The sequence below is a fragment of the Solanum tuberosum genome, unplaced genomic scaffold, assembly GCF_000226075.1.
Source record: "Solanum tuberosum cultivar DM 1-3 516 R44 unplaced genomic scaffold, SolTub_3.0 scf00180, whole genome shotgun sequence".
In the NCBI taxonomy this organism is placed as follows: Eukaryota; Viridiplantae; Streptophyta; class Magnoliopsida; order Solanales; family Solanaceae; genus Solanum; species Solanum tuberosum.
This window is the reverse complement of record NW_006239107.1, coordinates 1030714-1048596: the sequence shown is the minus strand read 5'-3', so window position 1 is coordinate 1048596 and position 17883 is coordinate 1030714. Positions and strand designations below refer to the sequence as shown.

Here is a 17883-nt window from a genome sequence, read left to right as displayed (position 1 = left end):
AACTATTTAATAGTGTATTTTAAAGGTATATATGTGTCAACGTGGACACATTACTATTTATAATTTTGCATTATTTTTTATGTCCATGTGGGCAAATATATATGTTTAAAATACGGTATTAAATAATCTAGGGAGGTAATAGGTCCTCATGAAAGTTTAGTATCGCAACAGCAAATCCGACCAAAGTTGAGTTATTTTTCAGACCATTATCCCTAAATTTTATAAATAACCTATAATATATAGAAATTATATTATGATTTTTATTTGAGATAAGTATTAATAATCAATAATGAAGCAAAAAAAATATTATAATTACTATTTGAGAAATATCATTACACCAATAATAAAAAAAATATGATTTAAAGCAAAAAAGGTTTAAAAAATAAATTAAAAATGCCTGGACCTATGTTATTACTCCCAGCAGGACTTACATTTTTACGCTCGAGGCTTACACCTCAAATTTTAGAACCTACACCTTATGGATCTATGTCTTTAATTTACACCCCGGAGCATTTTTAGTACGCCCGACCCCGAGACTCGCTCCAAAAATATTTTTGAAAACACTGCTCTCAATTATCTTATCTCTATAGATTAAAAAAATATGAAGTATCATTCATTTATTCAGGAATAATGATGGTCAACAATGTTAACTAAATATTTTAACTCATAATTTGTCTAAGATCTGATAGGCGAGCCCAGAGCGTTGGGCGTGCTTAGGGCGTACAGTCGAGCGCTTAGGGCGTAAGTCTTATAGAACTAAGCCCCACACTTGAGTCTCGGGGAGTTTTGCTAGAGTCCCGCCCCAGGGCGATCCCCGAGGCGAGTCCCAACAGAGTTTTTTAAAACACTATTTAGATTTTTAAAGCTGAAGTAATTTTCATAATCAAGAGTGAGAAATCCCTCTAAGAAAAATAGAAGAGGGTTGTTAGGCTCGACAGTCTCAATCGCAAGGCTAGATCCACATCGCCTTAATCTGTTTAGTATGAGGAATGGCTGGCGGAGCATCTGGATTAGCTCCATACCGTACCTCGTGAGAGAAGTCGTCTTTAATTCATCCCCTTTGCAATCGTAACTTCCCAATACTCCGATCGAAGATCCTATTTTCTTTAGTAAAGAGCCTTACTAACGGATCAAAAACATATTTATTCAATTCCATAACAAATGAGAATCAACATATAAATATTGATTTACATAAATTTTAACACACATATAAACAAATTTATATATGTGGAAGAAGGTTATCAACGGTCAAAAAAGGTTGATCTAATCATATGAACAAAAAAAAATTAAAACTCGTTACCAATTAAAATTCGACATCTTAACAATAATATAAGTTTATTACAGTTGAATAATAAATTTAAGTTAAAATACATATTAATCAAATATAATCAAGTAATAAAACTTGTAAGTGTATATCAAAGATACACATCATGTATGCAATATGTTCTTCATTATTTTGATGCAAATACTAATAGCATGAGAATGTATTTTTAAACTTTTCCTTGTATGAACTTATTTTCAATGATTTCTTTATGATTGTATTTTTCTCATATTTTTTCAAAAGTAATTTTTCTATCCTCACAAGGTAGGAATAGTATTTCATACATACTACTTTCATATATCTCATAAATGAGATTATACTAGATATTACTGTTGTTAGCGATTATGATTTCTCTAAAAAAGAATTATACATAATTTAAGAGAAAAATAGTGCAAATTCTATAACGATTTATGTTTTTGTCTCTCAAAATATGTTAGTTGACGCATTATATGTAGATTTTTGTAGAAGCACACACTAAAGTACCAACACATTTTTTCTGATAGGTAATGAAGTGGTTAACTAGGAAACAGAAGTTTTCAATTGAATAACAATGGATATTAGAGTTTATTTGAATTAACTTTTCATTTTAATTTATAAGCTAAAAGTCATAAGTTAGAAATTCTAATTTATAATTATTTTTTACTTATTTTTAACATTTTAGCTTAAAACTAAGTGTTTATAACAATATTTTTAGCTTATTCAAACACTTAAAAAATGTTAAAAAATTAATTTAGCTTAAAATCACTTGAAATATAAAACTTCAAACGGAATCCAAATATTGTGACTCAAAACTTTGTGATACAAAGTCCATAAAAGTTACAAATGTCGTAATACAAAATAAATTTTTGTAGTGCAAAATTAGATTAATTAGATCCATTCCTCTTAAAGAAAAAAATGAGCATTTCATGCGCAATCTATTTAATTGTTTATATATATATATTCAAAAGTGGTAACTTGTAAATGAATTAATTAGATAAATTTTAAAGGAAAAAGGGTCTGAAAAATACTTCAACTATGATCGAAATTACTGTTACGATACCAAACTTTATGGATGACCTTTTACCCCCTGCACTATTTAATAGTGTATTTAAAAGATATATGTGCCCACGTGGACACGTTATTATTTATAATTATGCAATATTTATGATGTCCACGTGGACATATATATACCTTTAAAATACACTATTAAATAGTGTAGGGGGATAAAAGGTCATTTCCAAAGTTTGGTATCGTTACTGCAATTTCGATCAAAGTTCGGATATATTTCAGACCATTTTCCTAATTTTAAATAAGAATATTATTCATTCTTTTTCTTTTCCTTCTTATTTTGTTACTATAAAATAGTATGATTCAAATAAATAAATAAATAAATATATATATATATATATATATATTTATATATAAATAAAAATTGAAATTGGTGATTTAAATATATAATACATCAATTTGATGTATATTAACTCTATCGATATTGTCAAATAAATTATTTCAGCACCTCATATATACCAGATTTCATGAAGTAAATTAAATATCATAGTACGTTTCAAATAAAAAAAGCTTAAATAAAATGTTGTTAAAAGAATTTGAATATATCAGCATCAATAAATATAGGTAGTTCAAACTTTAAATATACAATAATATATATATATATATTGAAATTGGTGATTTAAATATATAATACATCAATTTGATGTATATTAACTCTATCGATATTGTCAAATAAATTATTTAAGCAACTCATCCATACCTGATTTAATGAAGAAAATTAAAGGGATAAGGGTCTGAAAAATACCCCAACTTTGGTCGAATTTGCTGTTGCGATACTAAACTTTCATGAGAACCTATTGCCTCTCTAGACTATTTAATAGTGTATTTTTTACCCCTAAACTATTTAATAGTGTATTTTAAAGGTATATATGTGCCCACGTGGACACATTACTATTTATAATTTTGCATTATTTTTTATGTCCACGTGGCAAATATATATATTTAAAATACGGTATTAAATAGTCTAGGGAGGTAATAGGTCCTCATGAAAATTTAGTATCGCAACAACAAATTTGACCAAAGTTGGGTATTTTTTAGACCCTTATCCCAAAATTAAAATATCATATTACGTTTCAAATTAAAAAAAAAAACTTAAATAAAATGTTATTAAAAGAATTTGAATATATCAGCACCAATAAATATAGGTAGATCAAACTTTTAATATACATATTGAAATTTGACATTAACAATCAAACAATAACCTAAACTTTTGGATAATTTATAACTCTAGATGATTTTTTTCGCCTTTAATATAAAGTGACTAATTTTTGGTTTAGTTTTATACTATTCGGTTTAGATTTTTAATATAAAGCACAAGTAAAACGTAAAACATAATAATTAAAATTATACTAATTATAGATATCCAAACATAAAATCTAAACTAAATCATAATGAAAGACAATAACTAAAAGGAACGAAGGTGGTATATATATATGATTCATTTTTTTCGAGTCTTCGGTTTATATTTTTCTAAATCTAAAACCAAATCAAAAAACTAAATTATTAATCCAAAACCAAACCAAAAAACTAAAAAACCAATCCAAATTAAAAATTAATTTTATTTTTCAGTTTAATCTAAATTAGGGAGGGCAATGGGGTGGGGTGATTGCGGGCAAACCCGCATAAACCCGCTAAAATTATAACCCACTCCGCCCCACCCCACATAGCATCATTTATTGGTTTCAACCCACCCTACATAAACATGCTTTGCCCTTCCCCTCACCCCTAAAATGTTTCAAATATTAGATGCAATAAGTATTTAACCAAAAACTTTAAATTATTTTAATTGCTTAATAGTTTTTTTAACCTCTACAATTAATTATATTAATACTGTTCCAAACAATCAGTAATTTTTTTTCCTTGATAATTTTGAATTGATTATATGATGTAATAAACAAATTATTGAATGTAGTAAAAAAGAAACAAAATATGTCTAACAAGCTTTTTTTTCCTTTCTAATTTATTGGCTATTAAAAAATATTTTTTCATCTGGAAGGAAAAAAAAAACACCAAACAGTAACCAAACAGATCAAAAATTGATGCAAAAATTAATGTAGATCAATGAATTTACAAGACTTTTACCTTAAACCCGCGCCCCGCAAGAATTTTGAAAATATATAGTTAAACTCACCCGCTCCGCCCCAAACCCGCAAAAGCTATAACTCCCCCTACCCCGCAAATGATGAAACTTGCCCTGCTCTACTCTCGCTTCGCCCCATTGCCATCTCTAATCTAAATAGTGGGCCCCCTAGCCCCTAAAGATTATGAATTAAATAAATGTCCCAAAATTGGCTATACTATTCACTTGCGCCAAAAAATAAAAAGCTCAAAGAGTCGAATGATTAAATTAGTCCTTAGCGAAGACGAGCCTACACACACTGCCTGAAATTCCACACGCCCATTTACCCTTCCAATTTCATCATTTCATTTGAAGAAACAGCAATAGCTACCGGAAAAAATGGGGGTCGATTACTATAACATACTCAAGGTTAATCGTAACGCCAGTGAGGAAGATTTGCGTAAAGCTTATCGCCGGTTAGCGATGATTTGGCATCCTGATAAGAACCTCGGCACCAATAAGTACGAGGCGGAGGCGAAATTCAAGCAAATTTCTGAAGCTTATGATGTTCTTAGCGATCCACAGAAGCGTCAGATCTACGATCTATACGGTGAGGAGGCGTTGAAAACGGGTCAGGTGCCACCTCCTCCAAGAGGTGGACCCCACAACATGCGGAATCCTCATCCCAATCCTTCGTTCCGGTTTAATCCCAGAGATGCTGAAGATATTTATGCCGAATTGTTTGGGGCATCATCGTCGGAGAATAATGGGAGGGCGAGGAAGACTCGAGATGGGTTTTTTAGGAGTACCACGAATGGAGGGGCTGAGTTTTCCGGTGCTGGGAACTCCAGTACCGGAGGATTAAGAAAGGCTGCGCCGGTGGAGAATGCATTGTTGTGCAGTTTGGAGGATTTGTATAAAGGGGCCAAGAAAAAGATGAAAATTTCTAGGACTGTTCTAGATGCTTCCGGGTATGTTCGATTTGTCTGCATTAATTTTTGCAATTTCCTTTCCTGATCGAGTGTAATTGTACTGCTATATGTTGCTGATGAATTAGGTTACTGTTTGCTTTCTTTTAATTGCAAGATTATATTTTTATTGAGAAATTCTTTGTGCATTTTGTTAAAGATTGGATTTTTATTTATGAAGGAAGTATTTGTGCATTTTTGAGAATTTCATAAGAGCAGTGCATGGGGATGCAGTATGTTTTTAGGCTACTTTATCTGCTGTTAGAACTTCATGAGAGCATTTTCAAAGTTGATTGAGGTTTGTGTGCGCATCATAATGAAGTTTCTTTTCATGCCTAGTTTGTTGGTTATTATCTGGTGCGGTTGATGTGCATTGGTGAGATTGAGATACTTTGTTGAATGCCTGATAAAACATTAGATTCATCGTGCAGTTATATCTTTACACGATGGAGTATGTACTTGCTTAGGGAACATAACTACCCCTTTTGAGTTTATAAGATGGCTAGATTGGTTGGATGCTGTGAAGTTGTTAGTTGGAAATCTGTGCATATAGCACCAAGTGTATAACTTGCAAACGAATGAATGTGTGAAGTTGTTAGTTGGAAATTGGTGCATTTAGGACAAAGTGTATGAATTGCAAAAGAATGTGTGTTATCCAGGAGATTTACTTCTAAGAGTGATTCTTAGGTCAAGAAAAAGGTTCACTTCCAAGAGTGATACTTAGGTCTAGAATTAACTGTAAATGCATTAATAAACAGTACTTTAGCCATTTAAGCCCCAAATGTTCGGTACCTATAGGTTAAGGTAACAAATTTGGAAAAGTAAAATCCATTTCATCAATCATAGTACCAAAAAAGTGCTCAAAACAATGCACATCAGCAAGTGATTTAGACTCTTTCTGCATACAAAGACTAAGAATTCTAAAGTATTGTCAAAATCACATGCCTTTGTCAATTTACACAAAAAGCTCAGCGATTTTCCTCGATAATAAGTAAGCATTTATAAACAAAAAAGCACAAAGTTTGTGTCATGGTTACATCAGGCTTTAACGAGTTTATCAGTATCCATATCTACAAAAAGCTTAGTGATTGAAGACAACTAAATTATACGGCGCCTTGGCGCAGGGCTCAGACCCCTGACCTAAGACACAAGTTCCTCAACCTTTGCTAATTGAACTAATGCCTGGGGCAGAGAGGGGATAAATTTTATGTGAAATGTATCTTCCCATTCTTGCATAACAACAAATTTAATGATAAAATGTAACGTTTTAGTTACAATCATGACATACAATACGATAAGGATACACAATCCAAATAACACTTTAACCTTGTCCTGTAAGAGATAAATGAGTCCTTTTACTTTTGTCATAGTAGAGGACACAATGTCGTTGAGTTACAAAGTAAAGCACTCCACCAAGAGCAATACCATTCTATCTTGGTCTCTCTCTTAAATCAACACAATAACTTCTGTTGGCTTTCTCTTTGCTATCCTATCAACTGAATTGTCAGTATTGACAAAGTGTTTTCCTTCTTGCTTTAACATGAAGTCTTCATATCTTAATGCACACATTAATTTATTCGGGAGCTATTAGAGTGAGACAATAAAACTGGCTAAAGACATTTGTTTTTAGAATTTTTAGTTTGTTCACTCAACCGACATAAAAGGAAAGTACCTTTTTTTGTGGGGGTGGAAAAAGTATGATCTGGATAGAAAATCAAAACTATGGAACTTGCTCATACTAAGATGTGGATCACCCAAGGTTCCCAACATCTGGGCTTCAACTTATAGGTTGAAAATTCCTCTTATTTGGCTTTCACTTATGTTTCAAGGGGCTTTGTGAATTTGGGATTTGGGGGGAATTAAATGTCACATTATTACTTTGTGAAAGAAGGAGTTACGAGAGACGTAGTTGATTACTCTAACTTAATAAATGATTTAGAATTGGTTGACCTCTCCCTCCCAAACAGGTGGCAAATAACTTGGGTAAGAGGCAATCATTATTCAATAGCTTCTGCGATTGATAGATCTCTCAAGAATAGGATGAAGAATTTAGTTGGGAATTCACTTGAAACATTTATCTGGTTGATTGGGTAGCCAAAATTGGACTTCAACTTTGACAAAATGTGGTAGAAATTGAAGGTGTTGAGAATATCATTAACTAATAAAAGTGTGCTCTCTCTAATAGCTTAAGCTTTTAGATGAGATGGTCACACACTTCAACATGGTATCAGAGCAGGCAGAGCCGCAGAGGTCTTGGGATCGAATCTTACCGCCACCCAAATTAAAAAGAATTTCCACGTGCTTGGCCATGAAAAAGAATCTGGCCTGCACGTGAGGAGGCGTGGTGAGAATAGCCTAGAGTGCACACCCCTAAGCCCCTAACTTAGATTATGAATTAAATAAATGTCCCAAAATTGGCTATACTATTCAAGTTCAAAAAAATAAAAGTGTGCTCTCTCTAACAGTTTAAGCTTTTAGATGAGATGGTCACACACTTCAACAACTTTTAGATGAGATGGTCACACACTTCAATAGAATGGTTCATTGACGGGGTGAAAGGCAGGTGGGACTTCTTATAGAGGGTAGGCATGGTAGGCCTGGTGGGACTCCTTATATTGGGTAGGCATGGTAGGCCTGACTTCATACCGACGATGTTGATAAAATGAAAACTAAAAGAATTGAATATTGTTTCTTTAGGAGATTTAAGAATCAGTACGATGATGATTCTGGTGTTCAACTGTAGAACATAGCCAAAGATGGTAAAGAAAGGAGTCTTTTGGAGAAAGTACTGCTCCATAAAGTTTAGTTGCAAATTATAGTTGTAGTTGAAAGAAATTGCTAATTTTGAACAGAGATACTTGATTGACATACCAATGGCTTAAATAGAGGGATTAAAATACTCGATTCATCTTGAAAGCAGAAATGCACATAAGAGATTTTGTTGTAGTTGCAAGCTGGATCTAAGCGGAGAGCTAATCACTGATGAGGAGATCATCAAAATGTAATATGAATATCTACAAATCTGTTAAGTTCCCTAATTTGGATTAAGTCGCTGGACGATTAACAGGAAAGTCAGTCTCATCAGGCAAGTTTAAGCCTTTGTTCTTGTTCCTTGACTTGCCGATGATTGCTGAATTTGCAATTCATTTGGGGAAATGCAGACCAGGGGACTTGTTTTAGAATGTTTTGGATCTCTGTAACTTGATGAATATCAACCTTTTTTTTATTAATAAACGTCAACTCTCTTAAATTAGAGGGCTGCAGTAGCAAAGTCCCAACAAATGAGAAATAACAAGAATCCTATAAATAGGAAATAACATAAGTCCAAATCCACTCCAGGAAGTTTTATTTGAAGCTAACAAAATAATTCAGAAAATATCAATCATTATCTTTCCTCTATGCTGAACCTAAAGGATTGGAGACCTGTTTAGAATCCTGGTTACCTTGCTTCACCAACAATAGAGGAAAATGACTTGCTTCAGTGACCCTTTGTGGAAGAAAAGTTTCTGAGAGTGATGCACTGTTGCCAACAAAGATCTTGATCTTCATGGTTATTCTGTGGGTTTATATTAGAAATCTTGGTCTGTGGTATTTGACCTACTTCTGGCTATAAATCACTTCCATATGCATGAGAAACTTCAAAAGCAGTTCCATTGCTTTCTAGTAGTGTTAGTTGCTGTGTTATGTTTCTATGTAATCCTCTCAAAGCTGCTTACAGAAGGGTTGAAAGGTGATTGGTAAACTTGTGGAAGATTTCTCAATGTTTTTCAACCAAAATAACTGATGCATCCGTTCTTCCAAATGAATGCCTAGATGCTAAAAATGTTGAACCTGGTGTCCCTTGGATTCGCTAAATTTGTTCCTATGTAATCATCTTCTTTGAGCTTTCCTGGAATCACAATTGTCTTGTAGAGATGCCCGACCGTCTCATGGATCAGCATTGCGAGTCCATATACCATCAATTACTAACCAAACAAAGGTTTAAGGACTTTGTAAATATGTGTGCAATAGCCCTTATGAGTTGAAACTTTTAAATAAACCAAAGTAAACCTTATCAAAAAAAAATTCTTGTACTTTAGCAAATATTGACGCTTAACATTATGTCAATCATTTTGTAGTATTGTACATATGCTATTCATAACTTTTTGACCAATTGAAATTTGTTACAAAATATTGTTGTACGATTGAACAAAGAGACTATATAGACGTGACCAACTAGTTGATATTAATATAATCTACATGTAGAGTTTAAGGTTTAGGTAACTCCTGCTTTTGAATTACAAATTATTTAGTATCAGAGCAAAATAAGTTTGAATAGAATGGAATGGATTCAGAGGTTTCATCTGGTTGACTCCAACTGATTTGGTTGAGGTGTAGTTGATTGATACGATTGAGGTTTCGATTCCGAACTAGTCAGCCCAAGCTCTAGTAGGAGGGAAGATCATTAGTAATTTGAGCATGACTGTTTAATGTATCAAAAATAAATATGATAGATCCTACCTTATCAAAAAAATAATAAATAAATATGATAGATCCCACCTTATCAAAAAAAAATAAAAAAATATGATAGATCCTCCAATAAACTACTGTGGTAAATCTTTTGGCTAAAGATATGCATAGCTTTTCAAGCATTGTTACATATATGTAGCCTAAATGTGGTGCCAATTCTTAACCATGCATTAGTGTGTCAATAACAAAATAGGTACTCGTTTAACAAGAACACTCTATGTTGTCCTACTTTTAGTTTTAATAACTTTTTGTTGACCCGAAGGAAAGAACTAAGAAGGAAGTAGAGGGAGTTGTTAAAAAAATGAGAGTTTGGGGGTGGAGGTAAGAGGAGAGAGACAAAGTCTGTGATGTTTATTCAAATATTAATCACTTAAAATGGAAGGTGTTTTGAAGACAAAATCAGATCAGTCCATGATGTGAAATGGAATTGCCTGGAGACTTTATTTTTTTGGTGTAAACAGAACTGTATAGAGGAAATAGAGGACTTTGTAGAATTTCTAGGAGCTTTGTAAAGCTGGAGTCTACTTGCTTTGTAACTTGTTTCTGATGGTGGCCAGCATTCCCAATGCTGAAGAATACAACATTACTAATCCTCAAAAAAAGATATTAATCACTTAAAAAATACTTCATCTCTAGCATTGTGTCACACATGCCTCCATAATTTCACCCCAAATACTTTCCTCCCAGGGGAAGTGCTTTAATCACCCAATTTTGCAGTAAGATAATATGTCACTTCCCTTAAATACATTTACTATTCACATTATTCAGAAAAGATTGCATAGATAATTGGGACTAAACTGAAAAATAAATTTGGTTATCTTGTTTCCATTGTCAGTTCTGTTTGCAGTGTTGTTAAAGGTAGGTGAGTCCCTTTTTCCTCTAGCTTAGGTGGTGCTTTAGTTCTACCACCAAGATGCAAAGACATGAGCCTCATCTCTCATGGCTTCGTTTTTGAGGCAACATTTTTTGAAATGATCAACCAGACAACAACATACCCTGTGTGTTCCCACAAGTGGGTCTGGGGGAGGGTGGGGTGTAGAGAGGCTGTTTCCGATACTCTCGGCTCAAGAAAAACATTTTTACGAAACTGGTTTGAAAAAATATACAACAGTAAAGACCCTTCGGGGTGGCCCAGTACTTCCATGTTGGAGGTCTCAAGTTCGAAACCCCTTGCCAGCGAAAGTAAGGGGTTTGCCTTCTGGGTCGAGCTCGTCGCACCGGGCTTGCCTAGTGCGGGTTACCTCTCCTATGTGGTTTGCGAGCTATTGCATAGGAGCGGGGGCTTTACCATGTGCGCACCCAAAGGGTAGCGGCTGCGGGTTTCCCTTGTCATAAAAAAAAAATAAAAAAAAATATACAAGAGTAAAGAAGCTGAGTTGAAAATGTCAAAGAAAAGAAAATTTTTGACAAAGGAAATAGTAAGGATAACCAATGTAAAAGAAACAACAATAAGTTGGATTTCCAGCGACTAGCTAGCTTTCTCATAGACTGGGGAAGAATTGGCGAGAGGTGATTAGACACGACACGGTGCACCTTCAGCTCTAAACCTCTGTATGCTTCTAGTTTAAAGCTCTTAATCTGCTCTCTTCTCATTATTATTATTATTATTATACCATTACCTTATTCTTCAATAGTAGTACAGTACTATTATTGAAGTGTGGCAATGGTATCTTCATCTTGATATTCAAGTAAGCAGATAGCACATGCTTCTTGTTCCTCCTCTTCATCATCGCCATCTATATCCATTTCAGGACTAGCATAATATGTACTTCGAAATACTCAGACACGTCTTGATCCACAAATTCATTAGTATCGTCTTCTTCCTCCTCTTCTTCTTCAATTTCATCGTTATCAAGAATCAATGTGGCACTTGAATTCTGTAATCCCTACATTATACTGAGATTATTTCTTATCCTTTGTGTGGTTTGGTGTATTAAGGACAATTCTGTTTTTAACTTTGCCATCCATGTATTAATAACCCTTGTATTGCTAATATTATGATTTTTGATGTGTTAGTTTTACATCCTATAATATGAAATAAGGTGTATAACTAATACATGTATTATTTATACATTGTAAATCCTACCAAACCAAGGATTAAATAATACCATGACCAATACATGTATTATTTATACATAGACTGACAATCTTACCAAACAAAGGATTAAATAATAGCATGACTAATACATGTATTATTTTCTCTAATACATCTTACCAAACAACCCCTAAGAGTGAAATGGTTCTTTATAAGAAATGGAACTCGTGCCTACCTCAAACCTAAAGCTAGCTCAAGAGGTGGTGAGTATTGTCCGAAACCATATAAGAAAACGACCTATTTCCTCCATCAACGTGGGACACTTAACACCCTCTCCCACACCTAGGAGTAGACATCTGGAGCGTGGACAATATAATATGGGGCCAAGTATTGGGTAATCTGTTGTTCTTGGTGGTGTTTTTACCTGAAGTCAGCAGAAGAAATTGAGATTATGAGATAAGAAAATGTTATTATATGAAATGGTTTATGTTGCTTTGGATTTGGCTATGGTATCAATATGAATATAAATTATTCGTTAAGTACTAAAATCTCGGTTGGGTATCTATTCTTTGATTATTAATGGTGACAGTCCATCAAGAAATGAACTTCCCCTGTTGGAACATAATTTTTGTAATTCACCAACCCCTGTTTTTAGACATGAGCTGTTTGTATGTTATTTTTGTTTATGTCATTTATAATTTAATTTATCTTGTATATCTTTCGACCTATAGAAAAGTTTGTTGACAACTTGACTACTATGTGCTATGTGATGGCAATTTGACCATACATTCTGTAATTTCATTTCATTTAGGATGTTCATCAATGTTATGATTGTGATAGATTATCCAGATCATGTTTTACTTTGTTGTGATATGTATATACTTCTTTTTGCAGGAAGCTTCGAACTCTAGAGGAGATATTGACTATCGATATTAAACCTGGTTGGAAGAAAGGAACCAAGGTAACTTTTCCTGAAAAAGGAAATGAGGAACCTGGTATCATTCCAGCAGATCTGGTGTTTGTAATCGAGGAAAAGCCTCATCATGTCTATGTGAGAGACGGTAATGACCTTACTGTCAATCAAGAGATTTCACTTCTTGAAGCTCTCACGGGGAAAACACTGGAGCTGACGACACTGGATGGGAGAAACCTCACTATCCCATTGACTGACATTGTCAAACCTGGGCATGAGATAGTAGTACCAAATGAAGGGATGCCAATTTCAAAAGAGCCTCGGAAAAAAGGAAATCTGAGAATCAAGATAGATGTTAAGTATCCAACAAGGCTCACTGAAGCACAGAAATCTGACCTCAGGAGAGTTCTTGGCCAGGGGTGACCATATGACCATAGGTATTCAGATTACCGGGGTGACCATATGAACACAGGTAGATAGTGCAGCTGTTGGATGTAAATATAGGACATGCTTATCGCTTGCAATTGGAACTGTGAATACTAGGAAGGTCTTGTAGTCTCAATGTTTTGGGGACAACGGATTATTTTTTTTGGAGTTCGGGTAGTGGTGGGATTAATTTTTTCATTGGTCAGGGACATATCCCTCCACATTATTTGGTCGATAAAATATAGATGGCGTTAATGCAAGCTCTTCTCTTCTGTTGCTTGTGATTTTAGGTCAGATTAAGACAGAAATGCACTAGGATCTTGCATTTTAGTTGGTTCAATGTTTGATTATGTTCAGTATATGTTGACATTGAGCAAGATTTATGTTTTTTCTCCCTTGAGAACCCCCCCCCCCCCCCCTTTTCTTCTTTTTCCCGCATAATGAACTGAAAAAATGACAGCAGATTACAGACATTCCTAATTTGTTACAAAATCCATTGTTCTTAAGCAGCACTTTTTTTTTGGTTAATCTGTTACCGTTTGTTTTCCTTTCAGTGTGGTACTACACTCAAAACCTCTCTATAGTAACAATGTTTGTCTAAAAGTTTTAGGACTGTTATAGTGAGGTGCTGTTAAAATGTATATCGACATTTGATATTTAGATCTCATTCAGTTTGCAAAACTAGAAAGAGTATTGCGTGTACAAAGATAGTCTTTCTTATGATCATAACTGATGGACACTATTTAAGTATATTTGTGTTTGAAATTTATTATGTGCATGATGAAACCAAAAGTAGTTCAATATTCTTTTATTTTATACATAATATATTTATTACAAAATATTATTATATGATATTTGAGTATGAGTTTTACAAAACGTATAGTATGATAATATTGAATATCATTATTATTATAAAGAAGTAAAATATAACATGAAAATTTAAATTGTTATAATGAAATATTATTATAGGACTTGTAGGCTGCTAGATTGGATGTAAATCTGTATTTGTACGAGGTAGGGGTGGTTTAAGGGCCCTTTGCTTTACGCTCCCGCAAATTTGTGCTTCTAAAGTTTTTGATTAGTGAACTTTTTTTATTTTATTTTTACTTAAATAAGTAAATTTAGATTTTTTTTAAAAATATTATAAAATTGTCTACTCTTTAGATTAGATATAATATTTTATAATTTTGAATTAAACTACTTACATTTTTATATTAGTAAATAAAATTTTATATAGCATGATCCGACAAATTAAATTGCAACCAAATGATCAATATCTATTAACTTGAATTAATTCTTACTAATATAAATTGTAGTAATAATGTTACACCGTTACCGTAAATTTAAAATATGAAGAAGAAAACTAAAACTAAAAATAAAATGTAGATATCTTATTTAAGAATTGGTTTTAAAGGTTATAAAAAGAATATTCATCAAATTTACTAGTAAACTTTTATATAAAATAGAAAGTATTCATCAAATTAGGAAGAAAATTTTGACTGAATGTACAAGATTATAATGAAATGGGGAACGATGATTAATTATTCTTGATATAAAGATCATAAAGAATTAATCAAATTAGGTCAAAAATTTCGACTAAATATACAAGATTATAATGAAATGGAGAATGATGATTAATTATTCTTGATATAAAGATCCTAAAGTATTTAACTTTAAGCGATCAAAAGAAAAATCAAAGAATTTTGATTGAAATGTAAAAATGTATATAGATTATCTAATAAAGAAAGACAAAGATGTTCTATATACATATTAGTCATATATTGAGATAATTCAATATAACATTCAATGCCTTTTTCATAATATTTTGTTTTATATAACTCTTTTCATACAAAAGTATTATGTATATTGATACTTATATTTATCTCAAATTTAAATTTAAATAAATGAGGTTGTTAGTTCGTTGTAATGGTTTTACAAAATGGTTTTGTCAAATTAAGACACTCTTTTAACAGTGTCATCATTTTTCTGAAATTTTTAGTAACCTAACCCTTCTACCACCTTTGGATCACTAGACTTCAAATTATTTGTTGCAATAAGTTTATAAGTCTTCACTTGTGTGATTCGAGCTGCTTGGGAGTCTTCATCAGTTTTATGTTAGAACTAATAGTTGCGGTAACTTTAGTGGGTTGAAATGACTTAACCTGTGCTTTCCTTGAATTGTTGATAGGACGAGTCAAAATGACTTAACCTGTAATAAATTTGTTTAGATTGACCTAGTCTCAGACGCGCAATAATCTTCTTGTTCTTAAATGAGAGCGAGATGAATAGTTTGGGTCCAATATTAATATATGATATTATATAAATCGCAATAAAGATATAATTCTTTTACCAGATGTGTCACCCTTTATAAAAGTTGAAGAAAGGTGATATATGTATATGCTGATGCTCTTTTATTATAGTTAGGCGGATGATGATGGCTACTTAAGATTGCAAGTTTATTGTTGAGGAAAATCAACTTTTATGTGTTTGATCCATTTGAATCCGTTTTATTAATGTTTGTTAAGTTTCATGGTCTAGTTTTCTCGAAGATGAAGTTGTTTTATCCATTTCAACGTGTTGTTTAGTATTTGCTTAGTTATTTAGTGGTTGTTTACTTAGTCTTACATCTATCGACTTAAATTAATCTTGAATCTGTCTTTGTATAAAACGAACTTCATTAATATCCCCCACCCCACCTACAAATGAACATTGAATAGTTCCAATTTGCAAAGGTACATATCAAATCTTGGAGATGTGAAAAGTAAGCCATCATATCTCTTTGTGGCATTCCACTAACTAATTGTAAATGGTCCCAAACCGTGTTTACGTGAATATTGAATACCGCAGGGCTGACTCAATAACATTGGGGTCTAAAGCGTAACTCAAGAGAGGGACCTAATATTTAATTTTTTTCATCATATAATCTTTTATTTTAAAATCTACTTTTCTAGTTATTTTAGATGTGAAGTCATTAGGTATTGTTTTATAATCAATTTTTTGAATAATTCCTTTTCAAATGATAATATAGCTAATTCATTCGATCTCTCTTAAGACATTGTTAATCTTAAAGAAGATTTAATCAATTTTAATTTCGAAAAAACTTCTTTCGGCTGAGGCAACGTTTACTGAAACTGTTAATATTATTCTATAAGCAATATGTTAAGAAAATATATTTTAAATTCTCATCATCTAGTGATCTGAATATTTTACCACTAAATAAGAAATCAAAAATATTTCCATATGCTTCAATTGGTTCAAATCTATTTTAAAGTGAAAAAGTAGTTTCATCTACTCTACATATACAAAACAATCAACTCTAAAAGATTCTTCAAGGGACTTTGTGATTTCGGTATCCATATTTTCATCAAATTATTTCTTACGAAATTCAGATTTATTTTCATCTCATATGCAATTTTCTTAGTAGAAATCATAACACTCATAGTACACATAATTTTTTTCAAAAAAATAATATATATATAAGTAATTATTTTTTAAGAATGGAGGTCCCAAAATATATGGGGCCCCAAGTGATGGCTTTAGTGGCCTAGGGATTAAGACGGCCATGTTGAATAGTAACAACGTACCCAACTTCTTACCTAAAAATGTTCAAATATCACTTGGGGTATATTTCCAAGGTCCATAAAAACTAATCTGAGAAAAAAATATAGATCTCACTTGCCATTCCATGGGTAGTAGTAATATTTTGTTGAAGTTGAAAAAAAGTACTTGAAAAGGTTGTGTCGCCATGAATTTTACTTGAAAAAAAATGAAGTTTTATGAATAAAAAATTATTATTTCACTTGAAATACTCTTTAAATGATTTTTTCCGACTTTAACTTGTAGATAATGACTTCAAACGATTCTATATATGATAAACTTCTTGTAATTATAACATCTAAGTAAGGGCAAAATTGAAGTATGTTGTTGATTATTTTTTAGCTTGAACATTATTTTTTTTCTATTCAGTGTATGTTATCTATATTAGAGCCATACTAATTCTAATTCGCATTGCATAGAGTTTATAATTTAAAAAAAACGCTCTTTATCAAAAATATTTCCATACTCAAAACTCGTAATCGAGATGAACATGAAACGTAGTTTGGGAAGTAGAACCACTCATTGAGTTGTGAAAATGACAATAAATGAATGAATAGTAGTGAGCTACAATAAATAGAATAGACATACTGTTGAGAAATTAAAAGCAATAGCATGTGTTTCTGATTCCAAGCAATTATTTCTATCTCCATGTTTCATAGCATGGCTGACCCCCTCCATGTGGATATATACACCCCCCAATCCACTCTTTTTTAAAAAAAATTAAATATTCTATAAGTTTTATTTTAGGTATAATATGGTAAAAATATTTTCACAATTAGATTATTTATAAGATAATTACAAATAATTTTTTATAGAATAATTAATAGCCACGTTGGAAGTAATAACCAACCTGCCACATATATAAGTATATATGATGTATAGCAGCACTAACTTATAAACTTTTTTTTTTTATCTGGTGTTCAAAGTCCACATTAGAGCCTTGATTAAATTTGGATCGCTCACTGCAGGGCTTATTCGGGGTGACGCTCTCAATAGAATTTTCTTCAT

The 17883-nt window shown here is 32.3% G+C and overlaps 1 protein-coding gene across 1 annotated transcript; it reads left to right on the top strand.

The window, feature by feature from the left end:
- The first annotated feature begins 4686 nt into the window (after nucleotides 1–4686).
- Nucleotides 4687–13681, top strand: LOC102592362 (dnaJ homolog subfamily B member 1). The gene is made up of 2 exons (XM_006354740.2): nucleotides 4687–5398; nucleotides 12834–13681. Exons 1-2 carry the CDS (start codon nucleotides 4827–4829, stop codon nucleotides 13273–13275), a joined length of 1014 nt encoding a protein of 337 aa, XP_006354802.1. The 5' UTR covers nucleotides 4687–4826; the 3' UTR covers nucleotides 13276–13681.
- Nucleotides 13682–17883: the final 4202 nt, after the last annotated feature.